Source organism: Acanthochromis polyacanthus, chromosome 1 (genome assembly GCF_021347895.1).
Source record: "Acanthochromis polyacanthus isolate Apoly-LR-REF ecotype Palm Island chromosome 1, KAUST_Apoly_ChrSc, whole genome shotgun sequence".
NCBI classification, from domain to species: domain Eukaryota; kingdom Metazoa; phylum Chordata; class Actinopteri; family Pomacentridae; genus Acanthochromis; species Acanthochromis polyacanthus.
Window position 1 is genome coordinate 9,187,164 of NC_067113.1, and position 17,634 is coordinate 9,204,797.

The 17,634-nt window shown below is 39.1% G+C and overlaps 1 protein-coding gene across 2 annotated transcripts; it reads left to right on the forward strand.

Moving 5' to 3' along the window:
* The first annotated feature begins 1,309 nt into the window (after positions 1–1,309).
* Positions 1,310–15,646, forward strand: nrde2 (NRDE-2, necessary for RNA interference, domain containing). 2 transcript variants are annotated; one of them, XM_022201640.2, is made up of 19 exons: positions 1,310–1,510; positions 3,228–3,333; positions 3,635–3,832; positions 3,936–4,076; positions 5,232–5,506; positions 5,938–6,155; positions 6,346–6,570; positions 6,685–6,874; positions 7,061–7,194; positions 7,809–7,929; positions 8,830–9,002; positions 9,114–9,285; positions 9,394–9,614; positions 9,729–10,197; positions 11,269–11,690; positions 13,318–13,457; positions 13,616–13,757; positions 15,099–15,170; positions 15,315–15,646. In XM_022201640.2, exons 1-19 carry the CDS (start codon positions 1,435–1,437, stop codon positions 15,438–15,440), a joined length of 3,621 nt encoding a protein of 1,206 aa, XP_022057332.2. In that variant the 5' UTR covers positions 1,310–1,434; the 3' UTR covers positions 15,441–15,646. The 2 variants fall into 2 exon arrangements, with proteins under 2 accessions (XP_022057332.2, XP_022057333.2); XM_022201641.2 differs by having other exon boundaries at positions 1,319–1,510; positions 5,232–5,497.
* The last annotated feature ends 1,988 nt before the right edge of the window (positions 15,647–17,634 follow it).

The following is a 17,634-nucleotide window of genomic DNA, read 5'->3' on the forward strand; positions in this document are numbered from 1 at the left end:
CAGCGTCTTTTTGCCGGTCACACTATCTGATCCTGGCCTTTTAAAGCCACGCCTATGAAGGAAAAATTACTCTCTTTCCCCTTATTGAGGTATTTCCTCGTAGCTGTTAGCTGAAGACATCCCAGAATATCATGCAGGCTGCATCTGTCAATTACAGTCACCTTAAATCAAGTTGTGGGACCTTTAGATCTCCTCAAATTATCCTACAGGTTATCACCGTTGACCCTGATCCTATTTGCTTCTCCCAAACTGAGGCTGAGAGCATTCAGGCCCTAATCTGACCCTGTGAAGGGCAGATGCTGCAAAAGAAAAGAGACAACCGCTGTAATAAAAACATGACTAGGTTAAGATTAGATATTGTTTAGTCTGACTTTACAGAGTAGACAAGTAGACCATTCTGAGTTGTAATCTAAATCTGGCATTCCTCCCAACTCAGTTTATACTGAAGGTTGAAGAGAATCCTCAGTATTGATGCTGTCTGTGCTCATATGAATGTGCTCCTGGTTGTATCACTTCTCCTGATATCAGTAAACCTTATGCTCAACATAGTTTACCTCCTCATTCATCTCTCGACATCACAGAATTCTCCAGGCTGTGGATGAACTAATGATCAAGAATCTGGCACCAGTTGAACAGCTTGAAAAACGTCTGGCTAAATTTAAATCTTTTAAACCAGAACCACAAAAATGAAGAACATTTGCATGATGTTCGTACATTTTTGTAGAATTATTAGCTGTGCATTCCCCACAAAATGAATGAAACATTGAAACAAACTGGATAAGACATTGCTTATTTGTGCATTAAATATGTAGATGTTGATTGTTCATAATAGGATGATGGATTATGAAAGCTGTATTATCATGAAAAAATAATCAGTATGACAGAATATGTTTGGGTTTGACTGCAAATAGTTTTCAGTGACTCCTGGGAATGATATGATAACAACATGATCAATCAAAACACTAAACAGAAAACCCGTGTGTAATGCTCTTATCTTTTATTTCTGTATATTCTGTGTTCTACTCTTTTACTTTCTTTATTTCCGTATATTCTGTATGTTTAATATGTTGCTGGCTTCTTGAATTTCTCTTCGGATCAATAAAGTCACACTCTCCAAAGCAGTCGATGTCTACTAACTCCTGCGCCAAAGAGGAATGAATTCAAGTAGGTAATTATGTATTTATTTATTTTTAATATAATGTTGTATTGTGGTACTGTTGCATTTATTGCAGGTACTGTGTGTGTATACTGGGATGTCTTGTTATAATTAAAAGTTAACATAAAAAAGAATCTGGATAATCCCGATGAAAATGCATTGTGACCTTTTCAACTGAAACTGATCAAAACTCTGAGTGATAAAAATACGCGTAGACATTACAGTCTATACTAATACTACAGAATGAGCTACGTGACGTCATATCCCTGCGACTGTTTATGCGACGCACCATCATGGCGCTGTTTCCAGCTTTTGCAGAAGTAGCGGCTAACAAAGTTGAGGATTCGTCCAAAGGTAATTACTCCTTCATGTAGCAACCATTTTAATATCAGTTTGTATTCGTCTTAACGCTCCGTAGTGAGAATGTTGAAGGAATAAACTAGCTAAAATACGAGCTAACGAGCTGTTATGAGCTGATCCAACGTCTGTCTGTCGTTGAAGCTGAATGAAAGAAGCCAGCTGGTTTATTTCGCTACATTTTCCATCAGAAAGCTGCTTTATCTTCTGTTTGTCTCCCTTGTATATGATGTCAGTGTCTGTATGTTAGCAAATATGGGGCTTGAGACGTCTATTTGCTGTCTAGCTGATATCTTCTCTGTCGAAAGAGCGTCACATCAACACTTTTGGAAAAAGATTTGTTTATTGTCTTAGCAAAGATGCATATTAGCAAATCATTGACGCATCTGTATGAAAACAAAGGTACAATACACCACCAGGGTCCTTAGTGATGTTCAACAAGTACTGACGGAGCCATTACATTTGTGATATGTTAAAGTTCTACACACGTTAGAAATCTTTTCCTTGTCCTGATAAAATATAAGACACGACCTTCACACAAAACACAGACCAACCAGTGTGGTTTAACCCTATCAAAGTGACTGACGCAGACATGTGTGACATTTCCACCTACAGCAAACCTGTCATGTCCAAACACACTTCCTGGTTACTTTGACTCTGCTTTACTTATCAGTTTGGATTTAGCTTCTCCTCCATCCAGTCTTCAGCCATGGAATACATGAAACAGTATTGGATGTTTCTACAAATAATCTCAAAAATATATTCACAGCTGTGATATACACGGACTAAATGATTTGAGGAAAATATCAAATTGCATTTTTTTTTGACAGAAATTGCTCAAAATTGTAAGTGTCGCACCAGGAGCACAGCTTGAATTTGTAAAATCATCAGTTTAAGTCAAACATGCTGCATGATGTATGTCCTGAATAGAAGTGTTTGTGATTTGCTAATTACAGTGTTTCAAATTGCCATTTATATTTAAAAGTTATTATTTTTTCCACCCTGATATATACTGCATGTAGGCACACATACAGTAAAAGACACCATCAAGAGCCGTCAGTCCTTCTCCTTCAATCAATCAATCAATCAATCAATCAATCAATCAATCAATCAATCAGTCAATCAATCAATCAAGTGCCATGTCATTCAGTGTAGGTGATCATTTCTCTCCTACAGCCTGGTCCGTTGTTCATCTTTTTCTTTCTGAATTGTGACTATCACCCGTTCCATTTGTTTATTTGTTTGTTTGTTGGTTTGTTTTATTTCATTCATTTGTAAAATAAATAATATGTTTCATGTAAATACAAACAGTCACCAAACAAGAATGAAAGGGAGCAGAAAGAAGACAAGTCTTATTATGTCTGCCCCTTTATCGCCATGATGTCAGTCCATCCATCATTTTCATTCTCTGTCTGCCTCGTCCTCTCTTCTCATTACTTTTTCCAGTTGTGACGATATATTCCAGGGTCTCTTTCCTTATGATGTGTCCAAAAAATGTTGCTCACCATTTCCTAATTTTGCTCAATAGTGTATAATTTGTGTTTAGTAATTTTAAAACATCTTCACTGGTTATTCTGTCCGTATCAGATATACGTAGCATGCGTCTGTAAAACCACATTTGTGATTTTGTTTGACATTTTATTATTTATGTTCCAAGATTCACATCCACACCTTCTTCTTATTGCTAACACTTCTTTGTCTGCTCTCCTTTTAGATTTAGAATGGCTGAGCAATAAGAGTTTTCAGACTGGGGATGCCCTCTCTCTTCACAGTCGCTTTTTAAATGAGACCAGTGAGAAGCTGAACAAGAGAGAAACAAGGTACACATTTTATTGTCAACACAACACTACACTTTACTTTGCTTAAGCACGTGTCTTCTAAGTTCCATCTAAAGTTTTACTATTAAGCCCTATATAACTCTTTTTAGAAATGTTCTAAATAAAGGTCCTGTCATTATATTACTTTTCTTGTAAAAGAAAAGTAATAGTAAAATAGTATTTGATACCCTGTTGAAAATCACTAAACTGGTAAAACAAATGAGTGTTTTTGCTTGAGGCAGGTTGAGTTTTAGTGTGCCGTTTGTGGCTTCTAGTACTGTTGAATTAACATCATAATCTTTAGTGCTGACAGAGAGTCCAGCTCTGCAGAGGAGGAGGGAGAAGGTAATGTCCCATCCAGAAAGAAGAAAAAGAAGAGTGAAAAGAAGAGGAAAAAGAAGAAAAAGCACAAAAAGAAAAGTGGGAGGCGTTCAGGCAGCAGTGGATCTGACTCTGAAACCATCTATCCTAGTGATCTCAAAAAGGAACAAGAGGCAGAAAGGTACAGAGAAACTTTTACATCACAGATAACACTAAACAGCACCGGCTTCCTTCTGTCGTGTGTTTAAAGTTGTGTATGTGAACTCGTGTGTACGTCCATGCAGGCACCAGGACGCTAAGCTAGCAAGTCATTTCACCTGGTTGGATGACCTGCAGTCGCCCACAGAGCGACCGTTCTGTGTGGACCGTAAACCAGACCCAGCAAACTGGACGTATAAGTCGCTGTACAGAGGAGACGTAGCCAGGTAACGCACATTACACATGAAGTCCGATATCAGCCATCATCTTAGTTCAGGTTCCACATTCAACACAATCTGCTCTCCAGTGGGCCAGACCAGTAAAATCACAGCATAGTAACCGATAAATAACAGTAACTCCAAATTTTTACGTTGTTTTAGTGCAATAAGGTGCATTCTGAAAATGTTCACATTAAAGGAATTCTCTTTCTTCAAAACATTATGAACAACCTGAAATTTATTAAGAAAAATGAGTTCAATTTCTTCAACATCATGCCTCGTTTATCATTTCCACATTACAACTTCCAGATCACAGAGTGTTTACAAAGGAACACAACATTTAGTCACAGCTATCTGGAACAGAATGATATAGTCTTTTAATTTAAAAAAGACAAAAAAAACAACCAAAACAAGGCAAAATTTTACAAAAAAGACACACAAAACGAAAAAAATGAGAAAAAACATGACAAAAAAGGTGAAAAAAATTAGACAAGTTATAAAATGACAAAAGTGAGAAACAAAATGAAAAAATGTGACATAAACATAAAAGTCAGACAAAAAAGACTAAAAACAAGACAAAATATTACAAAAATGACACACAAACAACAAAAGCGAGAAACAAAATGACAAAAATTAGACAAATGACACAAAACAAGACAAAAGGGACAGAACATTAGAAAAAAAGGTTAAAAAAATGTACAAACAAGACAAAAAATGACAAAACTGTGAAACAAAACAACAAAAATGTGAGAAATGCTAAAAGTCAGACAAAAAAGACCAAAAACAAGACAAAATATTACAAAAATGAGACACAAAATGACAAAAGAACAATGAACAATTTAGTATTTTAATTTGTGATCTAAACAACTTGTCATGGTCTAGAAATTATTTTAAATGTATAGTTTCACTCATTTACAATCTGCAGTTAATGTCTTCTCTGTCATTTTTATTCTTTACGAAGTCGTCCCATGGGCTGGATTAGACCCTTTGGAAGGCCGGTTTTGACCCGCGGGCTGCATGTTTGACACTCCTGATCTAACTGCTCGCCTCTTCAGTTTCTTTCTATCATAACTTGGGAAGTTTTCTCTTAGGTCCCTGAGTCTTAAGAAAACTGCAACTCTGACATGAACTGCAGCTACAGTTTAGAAGCTTTGTGTGTTCCAGGTACAGGAGGAAAGGCAGCTCATCTCTGGGTCTGGATTGTCGCAAACAGGAAGTAAGCTGGGAGGATAAAGAGACAAACAAAAAACACAAGGGTGGGAGCAGCAAGAAAGGAGCAGACAGATACTTCTCTACTGTCAGTCGGCAACTGCTGAGGTCTGAGCTCCCTGTTCCTGTATTACCCACAATTCCTGACTCCAGCGAGTCCTCCATCACCTCCTTCCTCCCACTGGGTGACAATGGGGAGGGAATCAAAGGACAAGACACAGGTACAAGATGTAGGTCACATTACAGCTTTAAAAAAAGACGTAGGGAAGTATTAATGCTAAATATCATAGTTAATCCTCATCTGTCTAAACTGAGGCTGGCATTTGCTGATTTGTAGGAACACAAACTTACATTTTAAGATATTTAACATCACATTAGTGTCCAAGCTGACATAGATTTCAGTCAATAAAGGCGACACACTTTAATTTTCTTCTTGTAGAGAGAAAGTGATGAAGCCTTTCCACTCATAACAAGTCACTGATACAAATAAATAAGACTAAACTTCTTTTGAGAGTTAAAGTAATAACTTTAGTTGATTAAGATGTGTGAACAGTTTGCCCAGCTTACCAAGATTTAATGCCACAGTATTGTATTGAGACAATTTCAGGATTTAAGTGGCCAGAAAGCATGAAGGGGACAATCTTTTATATGTTGAATCCAGGTGACAGAGTGCAGCCGTCGTCAGTAAACCCTCTCGGTGTGTATGACTCCTCCACGGCCCTCTGGCTGCAGGGGAAAGGACAGCAGGACCAGCAGAAGGTAGAGACCCAGACAGGGGAGAGTGTTATGCTTCTGGCCGGGAGGACTGAAGAGTTTAACCGGCGGCTCAGAGAGCAGCCAGCAGACGCACAGCTCTGGATAGAGTTCATACGATACCAGGTATGGAGGCGCTGCTTGCGTTTCAGAGGATGTACAGAACAGATCAATGCGTGTTTCTATGAATGTATCAAGCATTTCATTTGGCATTGGACTCCTCAGAATGCAGTACCAGTTACTGTTGATTCTCATTACTGTCTCATTGCTGCTCCTTGTTTTTGATTCTGAGCCTCAATGCCATTTATTCTTCCAGGATGAGCTGAGTGCAGCAGCGTTTGGAGGCGAGGAGGAGCATCAGAGCGGCGATTCAGCCGAGCGTCGGAAGGCTTCCTACAGAGCAGTCCTGGAGAAAAAGCTGAGCATCGTGGAGCGTGCCGTGGCCACTAACCCCCTCTGTATAGCTCTGCAGCTGGAGAGGCTCCGGATCTGCCAGGAGCTCTGGGAGCCCTCAGCTCTGGCTAAAGAATGGAAGAAACTGGTAAATCTGCAGCCTCAGTGCTTTCATTAGTTGACATACGGACGCATTCATACACACACGTCTTTGTGCCAGATTTGGCAGTCATTCTAAGATGTTTTATCTATCGTTTTTCAGGTGTTCCTCCATCCAAACAGCGCCCCCTTGTGGAGAGAGTATCTGCTGTTCACTCAGAGCTACTTCAGCAACTTCACTGTGTCCAAAGTCAACTCTGCTTATGGGAAGTGTCTGAGCACGCTCAGTGCTGTGCGGGACGGCAGCATGGTCTCTCATCCAGCTCTGCCGGGAACAGAGGAGGATATGTTGGGTAAATGAGAGTTTACCTTTCTCCTTTTTCTGCTCTGTTTCCTGTCACCTGCTTCTGATGCAGCAAGAAATCCTCCACCCATTCACACTGCATTTGACATTTGACATGAGATGTTGTTTTCATTTGGTTAGATGAAGCATTATGATGCTCCTAAACTCCTGAACGTGCTGTCTGTTTTCTGTCCAGATATCTTCACCCAGCAGTGTCATTTCCTGCGTCAGTCTGGTCACTCGGAGAAGGCGGTTTCTCTCTTTCAGGCCATGATCGACTTTACTTTCTACAAACCTGACAGTGTACGAAAACTGTCCACGAAGCAGCAGGTACACACACACACACACACACACACACACACACACAGAGGCAGTACACCTAGTCAGAGTTTTAATATTGTAATTTTTAGCCTTAATCTGATCTTAAAAGGAATAGTTTGACATTTTGGGAATCCCAGTTATAGTGTCTGTTGCTGAGAGCTACATGAGAGGATCACTGAAGCTGTCCTGGATGTACACAGAGCTCCTACCAGCACAGAATAAGGAAGAAAACTGAAGCTAGTCCGAACCTGGCCAAACCTAGCATAGCTTCGCTTAGCAGAAAGACTGGAAATCTAAAGATATAGCTAGAGTGATGCTATGACCACACTATATCCTGGTCAGGACAAAGCCAGACTAGATGTCTCTTTTATGTTCTTCAAAGCAGAAGAAAAGTTGCTGGCTGTATATTGTACTGATTAAATGTTAAACTGTCTCTGTAATAAATAGTCTTAATCATAACATATTAGGCTTAGAAGTACAGTAATGAGCAGAGATTGTTATTTACTTAGATTTTGTACATTTTCTGTTGTTAAAAAATGGAATTAGCTAGTAAATAAATGTATCAGCGCTTCAGTGTGGAACTTGTGGCCTCCACTTTGCTTCATGGCTCGTTGTGTGCACAGGTTGAGTTCTTTGAGCCTTTCTGGGACAGCGGGGAGGCGAGAGTTGGAGAGCTGGGAGCCAGAGGATGGAAAGCCTGGATGCTGCAACAAGAACGAGGAGGGTGGCTTCAGCCCAGCACAGGTAGTACGCACACAGACGGCAACATTCGTGACAGGGTAAAGTACAGACAGACAGACAGACAGACAGACACGTAGATACATAGATGGATAGATGTTTGTCATTTTTTTGTCTTGTTTTTGTCATTTTGTGCCTACTTTTTTAAATTTTGTCTACTTTTTGTAATTTTGTGTCTCGTTTTTGTCATTTTAAGTTTCATTTTTGTCATTTTGAGTCTCTTTTTTTGTCCTTTTGTGTCTATTTTTTTAAATTTTGTCTAGTTTTTGTCATTTTGTGTCTCATTTATGTCATTTGAGTCTCCTCTTTTTTCATTTTGTCTCTTTTTTGTCATTTTGTGTCTTTTTTTGTCATTTTGTCTACATTTTGTAATTTTGCGGTTCACTTGTAATTTTGTGTCTCGTTTTTGCCATTTTGTACCTCGATTTTTTTCTTTGTACATCTCCGTTACATTTTACATCTCGTTTTTTGTCATTTTGTCTTTTTTTTGTCATTTTGTGTTTCGCTTCTGTCATTTTGTGACTGGTTTTTGTCATTTTGTGTCTCGTTTTTGTTATTTTGTCTTTTTTTGTCATTTTGTGCCTGATTTTTTTCGTTATACGTGTCATTTTTGACATCTTACGTCTTTCTTTTGCCATTTTGTGTCTTGTTTTTGATAGATAGATAGATAGATAAAACCTTTATTGATCCTACAGCGGAGATATTTTGGGTGTTACAGCAGCAGAAACAGTTCAAAGAAAAACAGCAGCACACCATGCACAGATATAGATTGGTGCTTTCTCCTTCTAGAGAAAATATAAAAAGCTGTCTTTATGTAGTGTTGATTTAATAATCTGTGAAACTGGTTCATGGGATAAAAACAGGAATATGAACTTTCTGTTTTTGTGGGTTTGTGGGTCTCCACAGAGGAAGAGGAAGAGGAGGATGAGGATGAGGAGGAGGTGAAGGACAGGAACCAGCCCCGGTGGACGGTGTGGCTGGATGTGGAGTCATCTCGTGAGGCAGCTCACTGGTTGCCCTGGAGACCCGACAAAACCAAGGGCCAGTCAGAAGAGGACTGTGAGGATCCGGACAGACAGGTACCGGCTTCATAAGTGTTGCTTGTAGTTCCACTGTAATATGCCAGAAAGAAGCTTGTAGATGTTACCGTAGTTTCTGACATCACTGCCTCTTCCTCTTTACAACTGTAGGTGCTGTTTGATGACATCGGCCCGTCCCTCATCTGCTTGTCATCACCAGAGCTCCAGCTTCGTCTTCTTCTCCATTTCATGTCATTCCTGGGTCTGCCTGTGGACTCTGTGCTCTCTGCTGCCCCCTGTCAGCCTGGCCTGCTTCTGGAGAGCCTTTCTCTCCTCACTCAGGGTAAAAATGATGCCATCGGTCAGAATAACACAAACTATTTATTTTTTTATGTGGTAATAAACATGTAGATGAAGAAGATGACAGATCTGCTTCCATGCTGCCCTCCAGGTAAAGAGCTCCAGCACCCTCTGACCTGCTACGACCTACCAGACCCTGGGGTTAACTCTGTAGGTCACATGACCACTCTTCAAGGAACTAGAAAATGGATGGGTCTGGGGAAGCAGGGCGAGAAGTTTGTCACCAACGTGCTCACTATGGTCCAGCCTGTCCTTCCTCCACACCACCGAGCATTTCTGTCACACAGCTGGGTCCAGTATGAGAAAGTTAAGGTATGAGTCGGCTTACCTCACTTTAGGATATGTATAAATTGGAAAAAAAAAATCCCATTTGTATCTAAACTAATCTTTCTTTTTGCTTCTTGTGTTTGTATGTGTTCGCTCCAGGTCATGCGCTGTTTGCAGAGCGGCAATAAAAAACGTCTTCGCGCTCAGGGCAAGACCAGCAAACGGGTTGCAAAGCGGCTGCTCAAAGAACCAGACAACCGTTCGTCTCTGGTGCTGTGGCGGGAGTACGCCCATCTGGAGTGGATGCTGGACAACCGGGACGAGGCTCAGAAGGTGTTCTTCACAGCCACAGCGATGGGGGGAACCAGAGGGCTGAGCAGCCCCGCTCTCTGTGAGCTCTGCCTCCTCTGGTCCCAGCTGGAGGTGGAGGATGAAGCAAGAGAGCGAGGAGGGAAACGAACCGATGTAACGGCATCTCCAGCTGTTAGCGTACTGACCAGGCTAGCAGAAGGAACATCTTTGTCTTCACAGGCCCTCTCCCCAGTTTCCGTCCTCAAAGCCAGGAGATCCTATGAGCAGGCTCTAGCTGCCAGCCTGTCAGCCCTGGATCAAAACCTCCAGCCTAAAGGTTCATTTTCTGAGAAATTTATGTCTCTTTTATCTCTCTAGGGCAATTTCTACATTTAAGCCAATTTACTACAACTAGGGATGTCTGATATTGACTTGTCAATAACTGATATGCCGATACTGTCCAACTCTCAGTTTCTGATTCCGATATCAACCGATACGATATCTGTGGGCTATTTAACTAATTTTAGGCACCATTACATATCTCCTGTGGTAAAATTAACACATCATGCCTCATTTTATTGTGATGCCCCATTGGATGCATTCTCAAATACAGCAAGGCTTTCTCAGTGTAAACATTGTCTGTGCAAAAGAAGAAAATTACTTCAACTTAAGTTATGGAAAAAAATACCCTTTTTAAATTTTTTTATTGTCTCAAACTACAGTTCACAGTCTCCCTCCCTCTATGAGTCTATTACGACTCTACTGTACAATTTTGAAATCAGGCATTGTTTTATCGGTTTTCATGATAAGCAAAAAAACAGATAAAGATATTAGCTGATAATACATTTTTCTGCCAATATCGAGCCGATAATATGGCTAGGTTGATATTATCAGACATCCCTAACTGGAAGTTTTTCACACTCAGTGCTGACTGTTTTTCTAAACATACAACAGCTGTTTTGACTCATACATATATAGTTCCTTCCATACATCATCTCTGTTGGGGATTAAACTCTAAATATAGTAACTTGAAATGGAAGAAAAATTTACATAACCCATGATATAGGATGAAGTCGACTTTATTTTTTATCAAACGTTGTTGTAGGCATTGGAAAATGGTTGCAGGTAATGTGAAGTATGCATAATTTTTAAGTAATCTGAAGCACTGATATTTCAACAATTATTCATCAATATTGAAATTACAGGATATTAGTAGAATGACTGGATATGGATGGTAACACAACAAACTAAGATGCGCCATTCAACTTCTTTTAGATTGAAGAATAACTCATTTTAGACGTGTTACTTATCAGAAATATGAGACATCCTTAAGAGATGTTACAAAGTACAGAAAAATGTGAGCCAGTTTAACACGTTACCGATGTGAGCTGATGTCTTCTCCTTTCAGCATCAGCCCAGGAGGACCTTCTCAGAGATCAGCTGAGGCTGAGAGGTCTGGTCGGCTGCTATGCTCTGTTCCAGTACCTCACAGTTAGCATCCAAGCAGCTAACACCGTTTACAGCCAAGCCAGAGGGAGGATGGAGGAGCTGTACGCCACTCTAACGCCTGAAAAGCAGCCGAACGGGAACGAAGGAGCCGACCTTGTGAGCGCTGAAACAAGCCATTCCACAGCTGATTCCAGTCACACCAGCAGACGCTGTGTCTACAGACTGGCTGCTGAGTGTCAGGCGTTAGCGGTACAACAGGCTGCACTGCTGAGACACCATAACAGCGTCGGTGTGTTTCCACTGGTGACGCTGAGACAAACTCTGACCTCGGTCCTCTCAGCGTGGCCCAGTAGCGCCCCTCTGTGGAGCATATATGTACAGGTAAGCTGTGGCCTGCTCATAAAAGTCAATCAGTCAAAGTTTATTTCTGTAGCTCTTTACAACAGCCCAAAGGGTGACCACAGTGAAGAGAAAAACTTAAAAACAATACAGTAACTTAAAACAGGACAAACAAGCACTCACACCTACAGGAAAATGTAGAATAATCAATTAACCTCAGCATGTTTTTGGGGAGGAAACCCACACACTGGAAAAAATGCTCCTCTTAAAACAAGAAAAAAAACTTATTTCAAGGAACTTTTACCCTGAAATAAGTGAAAAATCTGCCAATTGAACAAGTGAAAAATGGATTGGTAAGATTTCTTGAAATAAGATATATTTACAATATCAAGACCTTAAAAGTAGCCGGGAAAACTTATTTTAAGCTCTATTTTACCAGGATTGTCAAGCTTAGGTGTCTTAACCGTCCTGTTGTCCTCATTTATGGCACCAAAAAATATTGTTTCCTTGTCTGAAAAAAATACAAAAATTCAGCAAAAAATTCCCCAAATTTATAAAAATTTGTAAAACCTTCCGGACGAAAATTCCTTAAAAGTTTTATTTTCAAAAAACAAAAATCCTCAAATTTGGCAAGAAATAAAAATAAAAAAATGTAAAAATTGTAAATATTTTCTAAAAATGAGTAAAAATCTTCCAAAAAAAATCCTAAAAATAACTTAAGTGATTCCATATATATCATCCATCCATCCATCCTCTATTCACCGCTTTATCCTCACTAGGGTTGCGGGGCGTGCTGGAGCCTATCCCAGCTGACTTGGGCGAAGGCAGGAGACACCCTGGACAGGTCGCCAGTCTGTCTCCATATATATCAGTAAAACTTCTAATATTTAAAATGTAGAAGTTTTCTCTGTGAATATATATATTTTTCCACATTTTTAAATGGGTCAATTTGACCCGCAGGACGGCATGAGGGTTAAAACAATATAACTTGAAGATTGTTTGACTGAACAAGATATTTAAGATGCGTCGTCTTAAAACAAGTCCCTACATCTTACTGAAATGTCTCTTGCTAAGTGAATTTATCTTAAATCAAGTGGGATGAGACATTCTGATTAAAAATAAGACAAACAGACTTGGTAAGATTTGGAGTTTTTGCAGTGCACATGCACAGGGAGAATATGCAAACTTCATGCAGAAAGAACCCGGGAAGGCGGGAACACGAACCCGGGATCTTTTAGCTGTAAGGTGAAAGTGTTAACCACAACTCCACTATGCAGCCCGTAAAATATACAATAAAACAATAAAATAAACAGCACTAAAATATACATCCAAAAGAAATAAAAGTAATAATATGTCACCATGCTGCTATTTATTAAAAGCCATTTTAAACAGGAAGGTTTTAAGATTTCATTTAAAAAGACTCATAAGATGGCAAAATACATTTTAAACCATCTTGGACAGCTGCTTGCTCCTTCTCTAGATGTGGTTTTTGCTGCTGCTTGCTGAATCCGTACGTATTTACCTCAGTATTGTGGCCTTCATGTGCCTCCTGGAAGTTGTTGTTCTCACAGTGAAGGGTTCTTTTAAAACCAGGAACAGAAGGGGAGCAGAAAACTCTTTCACTCTTCATCTGTTGAGTCACAGTAACCTTGATGCAACCTGGTTTCAGGTGGAGAACCGTTACCATAGCGCCGGCCGAGCCCGTCGCTTCTTTCACTCCGTAACCAGGGACACCGGTAGTGTGGTGCCACGCCTGTTTGCCATTGTTGCTGAACAACAAAGGAAGCAGCTGGTGGATGCTGCTCAGAGGTAAGATGGAAAATTATGATAATGAGTGAGTGCTCACAACAACAAGAGCTGTTCTCTATTTGCATAAGCCAGTTACTCTCCATCACAGTTCCCTCTATCTACATTATCTTACAGATCGTTGACAAACTTTTCTTTCATATTTTCTATGATCTTTTTAGGTCTCGTGCCCATGATGATGTCTTGAACATCCTGCCAGAGAACGGCCTCAGTAATCGTATCCGTGGACTGTTTGAAGGCGCCATAGCAACGGTGGTGGGAGCTCACTGTCCTTTAGTCTGGAGGATGTACATCCACTTCCTGGTGAGACGGCAAAGAGCTCACACAAACATCTACTGCAGTGACACCAGCAGAAAACCAATACACTGCAAAACCTCAGAATCTCACCAAGTCTGTTTGTCTTATTTTAGTCAAAATGTCTCATCCCACTTTATTTAAGATAAATTCACTTAGCAAGAGACATTTCAGCAAGATGGAGGGACTTGTTTTAAGACGATGCATCTTAAATGTCTTGATAAGTCAAACAATCTTGAAATTATCTTGTTTTGAGTTGAATTTTACAAGAAAACACAAAATAAGTTTAACCCTCATGTTGTCCTGTGGAGCAAAATTGACTCGTTTTAAAGTTTGAAAATGTGGAAAAAAAAATATTCACAGTGAAACTTCTGATGTCCACATTTTAAACATTTTTGAACGTTTCTTGGTGGAAAAAAGAAATGTTAAAAATGTTTCATAAGAACATTCACATAAAAATCCACCAAAATCCAGCGAATTTCACTGGATTTTGGTTGATTTTTGTGAATGTTCTTAAAGAAAATATTAGAAGCTTTACTGATATATATGTAATCACTTTTAGATATTTTTAAAAATTTTTGGAAGATTTTTACTCATTTTTTGAAAATATTTACAAGAGTTTTCTTGCCAAATTTGGGGGATTTTTTTTAAATAAAACTTTTAAGGAATTATTGGAATTTTCTTCCCGAAGGTTTTGCACATTTTCAGAAATTTGGGGAATTTTTTTTGCTGATTTTTTTTTTATTTTTTCAGACAAGAAAACAATATTTTTTGGTGCCCATAAATGAAGACAGCAGGAGGGTTAAACATCTCAGATTAGGAGGTTACATGAAAGTGAAAATCTGTTTTTGAGTAAAAAAATGCTTGTCTAGCTTATTTTAAGACACCTAAGCTTGACAATCCTGGTAAAATAAAGCTTGTAATAAGCTAATTTTAAGATCTCAATATTCTAAATATCATTTCTTATATCAAGAAATCTTACCAAGCTATTTTCACTTGTTCTATTGGCAGATTTTTTTCACTTATTTCAAGGTAAAAGTTCCTTAAAATAAGTTTTTTTTCTTGTTTTGAGAGGGGCGTTTTTTTCCAGTGTAGAATCAGAAAGTTTTAAGGTGTCGTTTTTAATAATGGGATGGAGTATTTTAGAAGAAATTGAATTAATACAGAAATGTGTTATAATATTATAATTGTTTTTTTTTTTTTTAATTTGTTCTGCTCTCCATTTTTTTTTTCATTGAACAAATAGTGACACCAGCTCATACCGACAAAATTGGTGCAATTTGCAGATTTGGAGTATTGAGAGTCAGTGACATCTCATGTCTGTGCTGTGTGTGTAATCTGTATTTGTAGGTGTCTGAAGGAAAAGTGGATAAAGCCAAAGGGATCTTCTACAAGGCCTTACAGAACGTCCCCTGGGCTAAGGTGAGACAAACAGATAGGTGATGTTTCCTGGGAGCAGCTATCTGTTCACCTCCGTTCTAAACTCTCTTCCTTTGTGTGTGTTTGTGTGTGAATACTAATTTGCATCCATGCAATTGTGTGTATACGTGGCACGCATGTGACCAGGGTTTGTACATGGATGCCGTGCAGCTGTTCCCCGAGCACCTGCAGGAGTTCGTGGATCTGATGACGGAGAAAGAGCTCCGACTGAGGCTGCCTTTAGAAGAACTGGATATACTACTTGAAGACTGAACGCAGACCTACACCTTTAGTTTGCTTTACTGACAACACGCCAACCCACGTACCGGAACGTTTGATGGCAAGAATAAGACACATAGAGGCAGGAAATATAGACTGTCTTTGTACAAAAAGTATCTCAAAATGTTTTCATTACCAGAGAAAATCACTTGAACTGTGATTTAGTACCTGATATTGTCAATAAATGTAAGATTTATTTATGTGTTTGGTGCTGTAGAGTTTGAAGGCCTTTTTGCAGTATATATAAGACATATTATACATACACACACACACACACACACACACACATATATATATATATATAAGAGTCTAGTGAAAGAAATTGTGAACAAGTAAACATAAAAAAGACAATGGAAGCTTAAAACATTACTTCTGCATATTCCAAATGAAAATGCTTCAGTTTGGTTGCTTCAGGCTTTGGCGTTGATTGACACCTGCAGTCTAACCTTAGAAAAATATAAAATAACACGGTTGCAGAGTTTTGTGTGAGTTGTAGTTTTAAGTGATTTTTCTATTGTTAGATTGTACTCTGTCAATCACATTACTACACATTTTTAAATTGGAAAATGTCATTTTTTTTATACAAGTAGAAACCCATCCTAGTTACCCAGAGTCTTATTCGTTGCCTTCGCCTGCTCTTTTTCCACAACACACCTGTGAACCACCTGGAAGTTTGTTCCTGCCTTCTCTCTGTATCACTTCCAACACAGGACATGTTGTACACTGTAGCGGTCGCGACGCTCCCCCTGCTACCGTTGCCGCGCCGTGGTTTGACGCATTGCAGATCCGTGCGAGCCAATCAGCGGCTTCCATACACTCTACAGAATATTGCGGCTCTGAGCTGTCCAATCAGAATCCGCCTCTCAAAAGCAAATCCGCAACTTCCCCAGTACCGTCAGCCGCGATGTTTAGAACGTATCCTTCCGCCTACATAAAACTCGGTGTAACACAAAGTAGTCCGTCATTTTCTGTGCGACTGTGCCGCCAAATCGGTGGTGCGGTTTTTTAGAGGCAAAGAACCACTGCAATTATTAATTTAGCAGTTTTAATGAGTAAATGTTGCAATGATCTTTTCCCTTCAAACAAGACTGTTACCAAAATAATTATTGTGTTATTATATTGTATTTGATTTTAACATCAGTGGTTAAAAAAATGGTCCAAAGTAAACAGGTTCACATTATTTTAACTTTGTCTAAGTGTAATTTTGATGCCAGATATCATGGCAGCCAATTAACCAAAAGACACAGGCTCATTCAATTAGTTTCAAAGTAGTCCAGGATGGGAAGGAAGGCGAAAATTAATTTGACCAAGAACAACACTCAAACTAAAAACATGTATATAAATCGGATATATTATCCAAGATATTCCAATCAGTCCTTACCAAGCAGGTACAACCGCCAAAGTGTGACTGATGAGCAAAATTATGTGGCAATGATGCTATTTATATGACATCTTCTGATTATCCAAACACAAACATGCCCTAATTTTACCAATAAAACCATATTATAATGTGTAAAACTCTAAGCCTGTGGGATGCATCTAATATTCGTGACTCAAAAGAAAATCCACTCACACTTCTCTGTCAGCTGTACTCTTCTGGGTTAGTTATTGCTTTAAATCACCACAAATACGATAGTCTCAGGTGTCTGATATTAAAAGTCATAGTGAAACCACATCCATGCAGGTTTGTGGCCCAGTAGACCACCTGTCTAACTAATGTTTAAGTTCCTATATGATGAATATAAGTTAAAAATCACTCCATGATAGCACATATAGGTACTTTAAATATAGATAAACACGATTATTCTCTGAATCTAAAGCAGTAATAATTACTTTTGAGTCATAAAGACATCCCCCATTACATTCACTTTATAGTACTTCAGTTCTTATTCATGATGGCACATTTTCAACACAGTGCAGTGGCTTTATTTTTTCATTTTCCTCATAAAGGCTCTCCATGTTACACTTCAGTCCAAAGCATTGTAAACATTACTTTTGTGTACATTCCCAATAAAACTATGTCGAATAAAGTGACCACAACAAATCAGCAAAGGTATGCTGGTGGTTCTGCCCCTAATGGACGCAACAGAGTGTTTACAGGTAGCTAATTACAGCAAGACAACTCATTTCAGGTCAAATATTCTCCTCTTCTGCTGCTAAATGGCGACACTTTTTCAACTCGCCACAT